This window comes from Urocampus carinirostris, chromosome 1 (assembly GCF_059441175.1).
Source record: "Urocampus carinirostris isolate Australia breed hairy pipefish chromosome 1, RoL_Ucar_1.0, whole genome shotgun sequence".
NCBI classification, from domain to species: Eukaryota; Metazoa; Chordata; class Actinopteri; order Syngnathiformes; family Syngnathidae; genus Urocampus; species Urocampus carinirostris.
Genome location: NC_142349.1, coordinates 33,512,888 through 33,525,788, shown reverse-complemented (window position 1 = coordinate 33,525,788; position 12,901 = coordinate 33,512,888). Strand labels below are relative to the sequence as shown.

The 12,901-nt window shown below is 39.6% G+C and overlaps 1 protein-coding gene across 1 annotated transcript; it reads left to right on the top strand.

Annotated features, from left to right (window-relative positions):
* The first annotated feature begins 325 nt into the window (after positions 1–325).
* LOC148374406 (cAMP-responsive element modulator-like) lies at positions 326–12,824 on the top strand. Its single transcript, XM_088336022.1, has 7 exons — positions 326–472; positions 2,540–2,624; positions 3,681–3,763; positions 3,841–3,968; positions 5,450–5,533; positions 10,662–10,824; positions 10,906–12,824. The coding sequence occupies exons 2-7, from the start codon at positions 2,556–2,558 to the stop codon at positions 11,048–11,050; spliced, it is 672 nt and encodes a 223-aa protein (XP_088192148.1). The 5' UTR covers positions 326–472; positions 2,540–2,555; the 3' UTR covers positions 11,051–12,824.
* Positions 12,825–12,901: the final 77 nt, after the last annotated feature.

Sequence of the window (12,901 nt, the reverse complement as noted above, 5' to 3'; positions counted from 1 at the left end):
AGGAAAAAGGGAAAAAAAGAACAAAAGACAACTTTCTCTCTGTTTCTTTTCTTCTTTCCTTTCTCTCTCTTCTCTCTCGTCTTATATACAGTCCTGCCCCCTGTGTGGGTCTTTCACTACCATGTGCCCCCTGAGCTAAAATGTTAAAAGTTTGACACTCCTGATTTAAAGGTTTAATTTTCCTAAGACAGGTGTTGAAGTTTTAGGACCGTGCGTGGAGCTGTGTTGGGGTTTAAAACAGGCTCGCTTTGTAAAATGTCATTCGAACGGAAGTCCGTTGACTTATAATATCCAAGCTTTGGCTTTGAAATACGAAGTCGGAAGTGCTGGAAGTACTGTGTCTTGGGTGTTTCAAGTTTAGCAGAACTCTTTGTCCCCAAAGCGCCTCTCCGGGTCGTCGTCGCTGACGTGGAACGACGCGAAAGTGTTCACGATTCGTCACGAGTGACGAGGAGCACAACTTCAAAGTTTGGTAAGTCAATAAGAAATCCAGCGACCAAGCAAACCATCGTGCAATCACCGATGTCACGTGAAAAGTTCACACGAGTTGCAGCAAAACCGAGATGATTCAGCAGGAAGAACAAATTCATGTCAAGTTTAAAGCTGTGACGTATGTGCAGCAAGGTGGGCAGCCGGATTTTCAAAATAAAACCAAAGGCAAAATGCTTGGATACGACTGCATTGGTTCATCAGGGTGTCAAATCATCTTTTTTTCTTCTATTTTCCTCTTCATTTTCTCCGAAAAACCATTTTCATTCTTTTCTTTCATTTCCCCTAATACTTTAATACAACAAAAACTCATTCTATGTTTCTTCTTTTCCTCTCCTATTTCCCTTTTCTTTCGTATTTATTTTACTTTTCTCCCCTCTCCCTAGCTTTTTGCTTCCTTTTCTTGGTTTTTTTTTCATTTTTTTTCCGCTTTTCCTACATGTTTTTTTTTACATTTTTTTTTTTTTTAATTTTTAGCTTAATTTTTCATATTATTGGAGTAATTTTGTGCATGATTTTACATTGGAACAATAATTGGTAATTTATGGATGAAAAGCGGGGGCACAGCAGCTGGGTGGAAAGGCGTACAGCCACACGGTGCAGAGATCCAGGGTTCAATTCCAGCTAGCGCAGTCTACCTTTGAGGAGTTTGCATGTTCTCCCTGCTCCTGTGCGGGTTGCCTCCGGGCACTCTGGTTTCCTCCCACATTCCAAAATTCCAGCACCCTGCAACCCTAGCAAGGATAATGAATGGATGGATGGATGGAATAAAACAATAAAAACAATCTGAAGAGCCCCTTGGGAGCTGAAAAAAAATCAACTTTTTTAGTGAGCCAAGCCCAAAAAGCCGATTCTCGAAAAATATCTGAAATTCCCATCACTAATATCAAATCCTGCTGTCAGCGCGTCTGCAGCATGAAACAAACGTGAAAGAAGATCATTTAATTGCATTGTTTCATAGTCACTATCCTGTACTGTCAACATTGATATTACATATTTATTTTTATTTTCAGTCGTATTTTTCTTTCAATCGGCAGTATTATACTCGATACGTGAACGCTCTAGGTCACCATCTGTAGCGGCAACTTAATTTCTTCCGCCAACAACCATGAAAGTTATGTATTTTGACCATCTTCCCTAACATCGAGCGATGTATAGAGAGCACGAACTGTTGTGCTTCAAGAAAAACTGAACTTGAATGCTCCTTGTAACGACGATAGCAACAAAATGTGTCATCTCAGAAACGTGCCACGGTATAACGTTGTTATGGTCAAAAGGTCTTACGTTGTTCCGGTCGAACGATCGAAGGTCAGAAAAGGTTGCGCTCCATGCATTCCTTGTAGCCTTTCGTTAGTCTTTTATGTCAACAGCACCATTTTCGGCATTTGGGACAACATCAAAGCATCAAAACAATAAAAAGATTAACTAATGGCACATATTGGAATAAAGATTCAAAATAAATTTACTCTCAGTAATTGACATGACATTTTATTTTTATTGCAAGACAAATAAAATGACAGAAAGTTGTTTCAATTAAACTGCTTTAACACCATCTAGTCAAGTCAAGTCAAGTCATTTTTATTTGTATAGCCCTAAATCACGAAGAGTCTCAAAGGGCTTCACAGATTGTTACACTATATTACACAAACTATTTTCAACCGACAAGAGGAGTAGGTTATTCGTATGCAATGGAGTAGAAGTGAGTTTTAAGTTTAGATTTAAACATTTCCACTGAGGTTGCAGATCGGATCTCAGGGGGAAGAGCATTCCACAGCACCGGTGCCCGGATGGAGAACGCTCTCGAACCAGCAGAAGACTTCTTTGCTCTCGGGGTCATCAGAAGACCAGCACTCTCAGATCGTAGGCTTCGGACCGGGACATAGTGGCAGATCAGATCTATCTCTCATGCATACTTTTTCATTTCATGTCAAAGACCACTTATCTGTCAGGGCATAGACAATAAAAATACCTGGTGCTGTAGCGGGCACACACAGACAGTGCTATCATCACAACTCCACATTGTTTATTTATTTTTTGCTCCATTTCAAAGAACACTTTGAGCAACGATGGACGACAGTGCCAACGACTCAACAGCAGACGAGGAAGAGCAGCCAGACGTAGAATCTCCTTCACAGGTGAAGTATTAACATTTTACAGGATGTGATCTTCAATCTTACTTTGTGATGTGAACTGGCTAGTCAGGAGTGGTCTATGTAATCAGGTGGGATATTTTGCTATGGCGCTACAACATGGGTTGGGTTTTTATTTAGTGCTTTGGGATACATTTATTTTTCAGCGAGAAGTAAAGATTTAAAGCTTAAATCAGGGTAAGGGCTTTGAAAATGGGTCATAATCCATCAAGTATTTCATTTTCGACATTCCCGCATTATTAACTTGGTTTATTGTGAATTTAAAAAAAAAACACACGGTTGGGCATTTTTAACACATACTTTGGAGAGATTATATTGTACTTTCAACTTTTTAAGAAAACTTCAAACATTGTCCCCAACTGACCTTTTAGCAACCCCAAAATACATTTTAATGTACCTTGCCTGTTGAGACCTTGGTAGGTGCGGTCCCTTCTCAAGGTTTATTCATTTACCAGGTTTATTCATTTTGAGGTTTTGAATATTTCCTTGCCCTCGTGTAGATTTTACATTAGGGGATGGTGTAATAATCATCCGTAGTTTGCAATAATCTTTGGTCTGAGCAGCCCTTTGAGGCTCCTTGTGATAAAGGGTTATACAAATAAATATGACTTGACTTACTTGCCTATGGACCACATCCTACCACAGTCGTAGACAATACTTGAACAACAGCTTCCACTAGTGTAAATTTTAATGAATATAGCTTTTTAACAGATATAGGTATCTGGAGCTATTCCACGCAAGTATCAAGCTAAAAACAGTAAAATTTTTATAGGAAAAAGGAAACTGGAACTTGAGTATAACAGCCGTAATATTCACTGGCAGTTTTGAAAAAAGGGTAAGGAAAGGTTTTCCTAAAAAGGCTTTATGTTGGATCTGGGGTTTTACACTATGGTTACATTTGAAAAGGTACAAAAAGTTTAATGTACGGTAAAGGTTTCTGTTTAGTGTCATGGTTTTCTGAGACGTCAAGAAAGTTCTCTTAAGAATTTTGAGACACGGTTTGTATTCGGCAAGTGTAACATTTCATGTTATCATGTTCAGGTATCTACCATGCCGAAAGACGACAACTTCGAGAGAAACTTAAACGGCAGACAACACATGCTGCCCAAACAGATGACTTACCAGTAAATCTACATGCTAACGCACATACATGTGTTAGCGGCAAGCATTTTACAATGTTTTCCACCGTTTTACCTTGCAGGCAAGTTCTTGATGAGCGCTCTTTGCACTCGCATGATTCCAAAACGAACGATGAAGTGAATGAGAAAGAGGAGCATGACACATCTTCATCGGTGCCCACCAGCTGCCATGCAGAACCAGGGATGTACGGTAAGACTAAAACGCTCTAAGCGCAAATATAAACCTCAACATATACAATAGAAACATTTTCACGAACGATATACACTACTCAACATTTGCATACTCTCACACACAAGTTGATTTTCTGATCACCCACACAAGCAAAAAGATCACTCTAAATGCTTGTCAACCATTCCCATGCATTCTGCTGAATTAGTTTATTTTGCTCACACAAGATAAAACACTCAAAGTCAACCTACCGAGAGCAAGCTCACCCAAAAATCTTGGGGTGATATTTTTTTCATGTATGAGGTGCACCAGACTATAAGGCACATGGAATGAAAACTAAAGGCACTGGTCACACATAAAATAACAAAGGGCCATATTTGCATATTGATTGATCATTTGGAATGTATCATTGATCAAAATTGCATGCAACTGCATAACCTTGGATGCAAAAGGAAATGAACCGAGATCGCGGCATAGAGTGTGCCATACTCTATTCATTAGATCATTAGGGATGCAGCCAACAAATGAAAAGGCATTAAGTTTGATCTCGTCTTAATATTTTTAGTCACGGTATGAAATTATTTGTTATTATAGGGCCGGGCCGCAAGATTATTCTCTGACATCAAACTGGTCAGTGGTACAGCCGACTTGCAAAGTCTTTACGAAGCACACGAGGTTCTGAACTGAATGAAGAAAAAGGCATTGTAGAAAGTAATTCGTTGGTCCTGAAAGCTTTAAATAAACGCATGGCTGCACGTATTTAAGACATTTTTCACTTACAATGCTTAGTTTGAGCGAGAAAAAGCAAAGCAACATTCTCATTTCCCTAACATATCTGATGCCGTGACTAAAAATAGTGGGAAATGAGATCGAACCTAAAGCTTTTTCATGTGTGATCAGCATCCCTTGTGGCCCAGTCTCTAGTGGGTGATATCCGGCACTCTCCCTGCTGTGATCCAGGTTTGACTTTCGTGCATATGATGATTTGCAGTTGTGAATGTCCATCTCCTCAGCAGCTTTGCGGTTAAGATTCAGTGCTCTTAACATTGCTTCTCTGTTTGATTCACGTAATACCATTGATATGGAAATGAAATGATAAGGATCATTGCGGTAACTCAAGATCAATATGGTAGCTTAATTTAAATTTGGTCCAATGTCTGGCCAATTTGAATTATTTGCGTGCATTTTTGTTATCTTATACACGCTATTGAGTCACTTTACCAGAAAACTCTCTGATGTATTTTTTTAATCAATTTACTAAAATAGTATTTCGTTTATGTAAAAGAATCAATACTTATATACATATGCTCCTGCACTCCGCTAGTCAAATCTCATATACATTTCATTCACATTCTCCTGCTCTACTGAAACACTTTTGCAAACATTACCGGCATCCCGAAACATTATTCAAATTATATGCAAACTCTACTGATATGCCCACTTAGATGAAGTGCTCTTACACATATGCACAAACTAATAATGGTTAGGTTCCTTTCCCTCAGCTGCCATCTCCCAGAGTGCTGCCGCTGCCTCACCAGGAAACGCCCATCAGTTCTACATCCATGCAGGGCAGATGATCATACAAGGTATGGTTTCAAAGTTATTTTCCAGTCAGGAGTCACAAGTAGGGTTCCAAGTTGCAATTGGGGATTCAAATCTTCTCTGTTTCTCAGTTTTGTGCATTTCCTCTTAAAGAGTTTTGGTCTCAGTATTTTTTGGTTGGTGATCCCAAAGGCAATGAGGTCAAGTCAAGTCATGTTTTTTTGTATAGCCCTTAATCACAAAGAGTCTCAAAGGGCTGTACAGACCACAGGTTATTGCAAACCACTGACTATTAGGACACCATCCCCTGATCTAAAACTTACATGAGGGTAAGGAAAAAGTCAAAAACCTCAACATAAGTTAAGTAAGGAAACCTTGAGACGGGACTGCACGTGAGGTAATCCCCCTTCCAGGATGACCAGGCTGCAATGGATGTTGCAATAACAAATAATACACAGATATTGTCAACATAAAATATAGGTTATTCATATGCTATATAATAGAAGTGTGTTTTAAGCTTAGATTTAAACATTTCCACTGAGGTTGCAGATCGAATCTCAGGGAGCCCGAATGGAGAACGCTCTCGAACCTGCGGATCTCTTCTTGCCTCTTGGGATCAATAGTAGACGAGCATTTTCAGAGCGAAGACTCCGGACCGGAATATGGGAGGAAATTAAATCTGAAAGATATGAGGGAGCAAGTCCGTGCAGGATTTTGTATACCTTAAAATCACATCTTAAGCTGACAGGGAGCCAATGTAGGTTAGCTAAAATCGGGGTAATGTGAGCTTGTCTTCGTTCAAAGCCTCGCTGCAGCATTTTGTACCAGCTGAAGGCTCTTGATTTTGGACTTCGGGAGACCAGAGAGTAGTACATTACAGTAATGGGAACAAACACCCGAATTGTAATCTCAACATTCGACTGAGACAACATAGGGCGAATTTTAGCAATGTTGCGTAGACGTAAAAAAGCTGTTCTAATATCAATGACTGGATCTATACCTGTCAACCTTAGCCAATTGCTCCCCTTTTGAATGATTGAAATTCTTCTTATTAAGCAATAACAAACCTGACAAAAACAATGCTAAGGGGATAAGGCCTCTTTGAACTCCGTGCACATGATTAAAACATTCTTAGTGGAGAAAATATTCTTCAATGTAGCCTAGATGGTAGGGCGCCCGCTTTGAGACTGGGAGGTCGCTGGTTCGCGCCTCGGCCGAGTCATACCTAAGACTTATAACATTGGTAAAATGGCGGCGCCCTCTGTTGGCTGCGGCTGCATCGGCTAGCTACAACGGGTCAGGTGTGTCGACATTTCGTTCTGTGTACATTGTTACAAAGAATGACAATACAAAGGAAATTATTATTATTATTATTATATATGTATAAAGATGGGGTGCGTCATTTGAAGTGTTCTTAAAAAAAGTTGAAAGTTAAATATTTTCTCTATTAAGTACTGTATGTGTAAACAGCGCCCAACTGAGGTCAAGCTGTCTGTGGCAACATTAGGTAGGAGGAAAGGGGGGGGGGGGCTGAAGGGAGTGCTGTACAGTGGTGTCATGCTCTTTCCTGCAAGTTTTCATTTTGTTTTTACTGTTAGTGTAGCATGAAAATAGTTTAAGAAAAGGCCTGTTTCCGGAAGAGTCTAAACACCATCCCAAACCTCAAGAAAGATGAAAAACAAGTGTTTATTCGAGTGTTTCTGAAAAATGCACTTACATGCACGCGCATCATGAACTGAGGCTGCAATGATGACGGAACCCAGGAAATGGCGGCAGAGTGTACAAAAGTATTTAATTCCGTCTAGCTTCTTTTAGGAAATCTCAGATGATGTACCCCACCTTCAAAGGGACAGTGTGTAATATTTAGTTTTAATCACCATTTCACCAGATGAGGGTAGTAGCCCTTTGGCCACCTTGCCCTTGGCTTTTGTGAGATTTTTTTTTTATTTAAAAGAAATTTTGTAAAACTCGCACGTCTCTTTAAACTTGACACAAGGCATCTTATTTGTCCTTTAGCCTCGCCTTTTCCATCGGAAGTAGCCAATCAGAGCGCGCTGTTGTTTGCCGTTCCTCTCCCGTTGCGTCACGCTCTAAAAATAAGCGCCCTCCCCCTTGACATTTTGTTTCTCTGCGAGGGGGGCGGGGCCGACCAAACCTGCGTGTCTTCGCTTCAGCGACTGCTAGTGACGTCATTATGACGCCAATGCCGGTAATTGTAATCCGGCCGCAAAGTTGACGAACGTCCACAGACGATTTACGAAGGCAGTGAAAGCGAGAGGGTTTAGCTACTTCGACTTTAACGCATCAACGTCGCCCCCCAAAAAATAACGTTTGAGAAGGTAAAATTCCCTTTTTTGCTTCGGTACTGGCTCGCTGGGGATCAACTATGGCCGTCACCGGGGATGAGACGGAGTCAGGTACGCTGAACTTTTTTTCTGTGAAGGAGAGCTCGACCGGTCACTCGTTCGTCTCTGTTACTGCGTTTTTACACTTTGTAGCGTTGTTTTCCTCTTCATAGTTTCTGTTGCAGTCTGCACATGCGCACGCGAATGATCGATATTTATGTTGGCTTTATTTGGATTCATTTTGGGTGAACTTTTTCTTCCTAAACGATTTTACTCGTAGACAGGCGAATTTATTCACTCACTACGCTATCCGTATTTTGTCCAGTAAAACTTATGCGACTATGATGTCGGCAACGTGTTGTTGGCAGGCGAAATGTCCACAAGGGGGCAGATGGCGGACAGAGTGGGTGGAGAAATTTCTTTGACGTCATCATAGCTTCCTGGAACAGAAGAAGTGATAGGGGGGGTGTAGACGCACGCAGTGACGTCAATACGACCCACAATTATCACTTTGTGTGTGAGAAAGTGAGTGATGGGTCAAGCTGACTCATATTTCTAAATCGACATGTTAAATATTTGGATAACAGAAAAAAATACCTTCAATGTCGAACAACAAATTCTCAAGTTGAGCAAACGGACAAAGCGTTTCTTTTATTGGATTTTGGCTTTTGATTTAGGTCAGGGGTCAGGAACCTTTTTGACCCAAAGAGCCATAAAAGCAAAAAATGTTTTGAAAAGAAATTGAGAGAGCCACATCATATATTTTCAGAAAAAATTGAAAAAACTCCCAAACACGCTCTCTAGACAAAAACTAATTCTTCAGCACATTTTATTTCACTCTGTGTCATTTGATGATTAAATCAAATGTATGAAATGATAATAATCCCAAATCCTGTGTCCCAAATCAATGTAAATATGGCATTTACAATTTGTCTTCCACCTTCAGTTAAGAGTGTTGAGGCAATTTTTTTCCATGAAATTTGTCCTTAATAACGGTTTCAAAACAATGTGCATGCAAAGTTCTTTTGTAAAAATGTCACAAATTACTGCGAACGATAAACATATCGTCATATTCACTTCTGGTGTAGACTGCACTGAGCGAGAGAGAGAGAGAGAGAAGGAAGAGCCATGGCTATGTGCAGGGATCCGCCCACCTGTACTGCTCACCCAATCAAAGTCGTTTGCCAGCGTATTTATCAGTTTAAATGGTTTCTTATCGAACTTCTGCATTAAGTTGCTTCGCTTTGTATGGACCAAAATCGGGATGAAATCACTTGACTTAGGAACGCCACAGAGAGCTGTTCAATAGTCACATTTGATTTCGGAGCCATACGTACTCATGAAAAGAGCCATATATGGCTCCCGAGCCATAGGTTCCTTACCCCTCATTTAGGCAAAGCACCAAAAAAACATTGTTTTGTTTCCTCAACTTTGATATCAATGACAACAAAGACATTTCTATTCAGTCAATAATTAAATAACAAAAGGAAACAATTATCTATTTGCACTAAAACAGCTGTACAATACAATTGTACAATAGTTAAACATGTGCCCAGAGGGAGAAGGCTGAAGCCAGGCTATTAAGTGCTTATACCCCTGTTGTATTTGTTTCCTTGCAGGGATGACATTTTAAAATCAAAACAAGAAAACAGAACCATTAACCAACAAAGGAAACTCATGACATTTCAAACTTATAACAGTATCGCTAGTGATTCCTATAACATGAAATACCCAAGAAACTCCTGAGATATTAATCTTTTTTAGTATGATTATCTAAAATTCTTATAATATAAACAATTTAAATTGATGAAAACTAGGGACATTTTTAAGCTCATCATCTAGATCGTTTTATAAATGAACACCTTTACGCGTGGCATAATGGCGTTTTAATGTTGTGCGAGGATATTGGTCCTTGAAGTTATGGATTCTCCTGAGATAATGATTATCGGCTCTGAAGAGCAGCAACTGTTTAATATTTGTTGGAGGTTGGTGCTTACTTGCTTTGTACACAGGGTTCCTACGGGTGCTTAAAATTCTTGAAAATTCATAAATTATAATGTTGTGTATACAAGGATTGAGAAGTGGTTGAATGTTGTGTGAAGTGCTTGTAAATTCTTGAAATTGTTAATAAATCTGCTTAGAAATTAAACCTACACTGCTCTCTAGTGGCTTGGTTTTGCCATTGCATTTCTTCTTCCCTCGTGATTGACAGCAGTTGTTATTAGTTTGTATGTCATTTTCCCATGAAGCGTCATAGTCTCCTACATGTCATGCCAAAGAGGACGGGTGTGTGCTACACTTTAACAGGGCACTATGAAATGTGTATTAGTGCAAGGATTATGTATTTTTTTACATTTATTATGGCCCATGTAAAAAGTAAGGGTTTCCTAGTGGTAAATTGTAATGGGGACTAGATAATACCGTCATTTTTACCTCCTAATATCATGGTTAATAATCACTTTGTGGAACTTCAACTCTTCAACTTTTTCTATTTGAACATTACCTATTGTTATTTGGATTTTTAAAATACCATAACATATTAAAGGGAAAAAACGTATACAAATAAACACTTAAATTGAATTGACACAGCAGGATTTCACGTAATGGGTGTTAAATTGATTATTTGGCCTGAGTGTAAAACTGACCTGATTTTTCAGTGAATAACAATACGTTCCTTGGGTAGTGATTGAAAAATAAGGACTCCGCAATTCTTACACTTTTGTCGAGTCTCGTCAAAACTTTCCGAGTGGGCATTAATCAACACTATTGAGCCAGGATTAAAAAAATCAAAACGATGACTGTAATGATCATGCTGCTTTTGCCACAGCTGCTACTGGAGATATCCCTGCCTGCCAGTTGCGCTCGCCCACCTCCGGCTTGGCTCACAGCATTGTGTTGGCGGCGGCTTCACCGAGCGCCACGCAAAGCCCGTTGTCGCATCATGCAGAGGAAGTCACCCGCAAGAGAGAAGTCCGGCTCATGAAGAACAGGTAAACATTCTGACTGCCAACTATCCCAGAGTGTCCAGTATTGTGTGTGTGTGTTTGTTGAGATTCTCTTCCTTTGGACAGGGAAGCTGCTCGAGAATGCCGGCGAAAAAAGAAAGAGTATGTCAAGTGTCTAGAAAACCGTGTTGCTGTGTTGGAGAACCAAAACAAAACCTTGATTGAGGAACTCAAGGCCCTTAAGGACGTATACTGCCACAAAGGGGAGTAAGAGCGTCTGAAAACTGCTCCCATTTGTTTCCCTCCAACGCCACAACCCGACACACTGTTGTGACTGCGTCCGCTCGCTCTGGCCCCTGCAAGCTGTATCCTCCACAACTATGTCATGGTAATGTTAATTCAGCTCTGGAATTTGGGAAGCCTTCTGCTTAAAGGATTGGAAAGAAAGACGTGTCCTGGCAACAGCAACCTGAATGCACCGTTTGTCTTACCGTTTGCCTCACCGTTTGCTTTTGTTCCCGCCCTGTTTTTGGCATTTGCTAAGTGAGCGCTTACCTGCATGGTGTATTCTCCAGATGTTTCATACAGAAGTCAGAGAGGAAAATAACTTTTATGTGGCTAGTGTGCCCAAAAATGTGATCAAAGCCAAAACACATCAAAGATGATGTTATGAAGATATGGGAGGCTTAAAATTATAATCTACATTTTTAATGCTTATTTTTGCCATAAAAAATGTTAGCAAATGTTTACCCTGTCAACAGTAATGCTATTCTTTGATGCCAAAGAGGCTCTGTTAACAATGCTAAATTGTTAACGGGGACTGGCAAAAACCGAAATTCTTAAAAGGACGGTGTGTAATATTTGGCGCCTCCTAGTGGTACAAAAACTTTCATTGAGTAAGAAAAATACATTGATTTGAATTCCAGGCATAAATACCTGAACTATCATACCAATGTTAATTTTTACAATAGGTCGAGAAATGTCTATTTCTTTTACATAGTGGAATCCTTACCTAAGGTCGCCGCCGTGTTTGTCTGGCAACTTGCTGCTATGCTGAACTCTGCGGCACTGGCCCTCGCGCCTACCAGACAACTTAGTGCCATCTAGTTGTCAAATATTACACACTGGGGCTTTAAATCTATAAACTTTTGTAGAAGCCTAAAACACGTTGAAAGCTAAGCGATCCTAACCTAATATCCATGTATATTTAATGCTAACTTTCTACATAATTTTAATGTACAATCATTTTACACATATTACTCATGTTGGCCTCTAATCAGTACTTGTAGCATCAATATGCTGACGTTATGTTTATATTGTTACAAATAGTCAGCAGGAAACTCACACTACTGATGTGTTTATGAGTACCTCACAAAATGCTGCTTCTTACCCTCCCAAGAGGAAAAGCCACTGACTGCTATTTTATGTTGCCATCTGCTACATATGCCCAACATAAATACATGGACTTTTTCTGAAGCATTTTCTTATTCTCTGTCTCCGTCACAAAAAAGCTACAATGTGTTGCATTTAGTTGTGATTTTTTTTGAATGACATTGACCTTTCATTAATAAAAATGTGATTGTGAATAATCATCAGCCACCAAACAATAGTGAAATGAATACTAATCCCAACAAGACAAAACTTCTACGAAAGGCATGTCAAACCTTTATCATTTGTGATACAGGGATGCAGCTTTTTCTTTTTGGGTTCAGTTGTTCTGTATTAAGTAGAGTGAGATTTTTTCTTCCTCTGCTAAAAAAGCCACATGAAACCATTTTTCATATGAAAAATATGATTGACAGAGATGACCAGATAACATATAAAAGGTTTGAAGCTCAGTTGGGAGAAAAATGGTTATTTGGCGATTTGTCTGTCAAAGCACATCTCAAAAGCAGTTCACCGAATATCAGTTATTTTCACCTGTATTTATCATTATTTTTGAAAGATAATTTGACCGTTTTTAAAAATTACCACAGCGCTTGCTGTTCTTTTTGTACAATTTTCGGTCTTCGTTTTGGTGTAAATAAATTTGTGTGGCTAGAGTATAGAGCTGTCGTGTGTGTATGTGTGTGTGTCTGTCTGTCTGTCTGTCTGTCTGTCTGTCTGTCTTTCACTGCACCAT

Bases quoted from the DNA above. Each gene is read 5' to 3' on its own strand.
- LOC148374406 (XM_088336022.1), top strand. From the start codon at position 2,556: ATGGACGACAGTGCCAACGACTCAACAGCAGACGAGGAAGAGCAGCCA. The intron at 3,969-5,449 runs GTAAGACTAAAA...CCTTTCCCTCAG, and splicing joins TGCAGAACCAGGGATGTACG to CTGCCATCTCCCAGAGTGCT. The intron at 5,534-10,661 runs GTATGGTTTCAA...CTTTTGCCACAG, and splicing joins AGGGCAGATGATCATACAAG to CTGCTACTGGAGATATCCCT.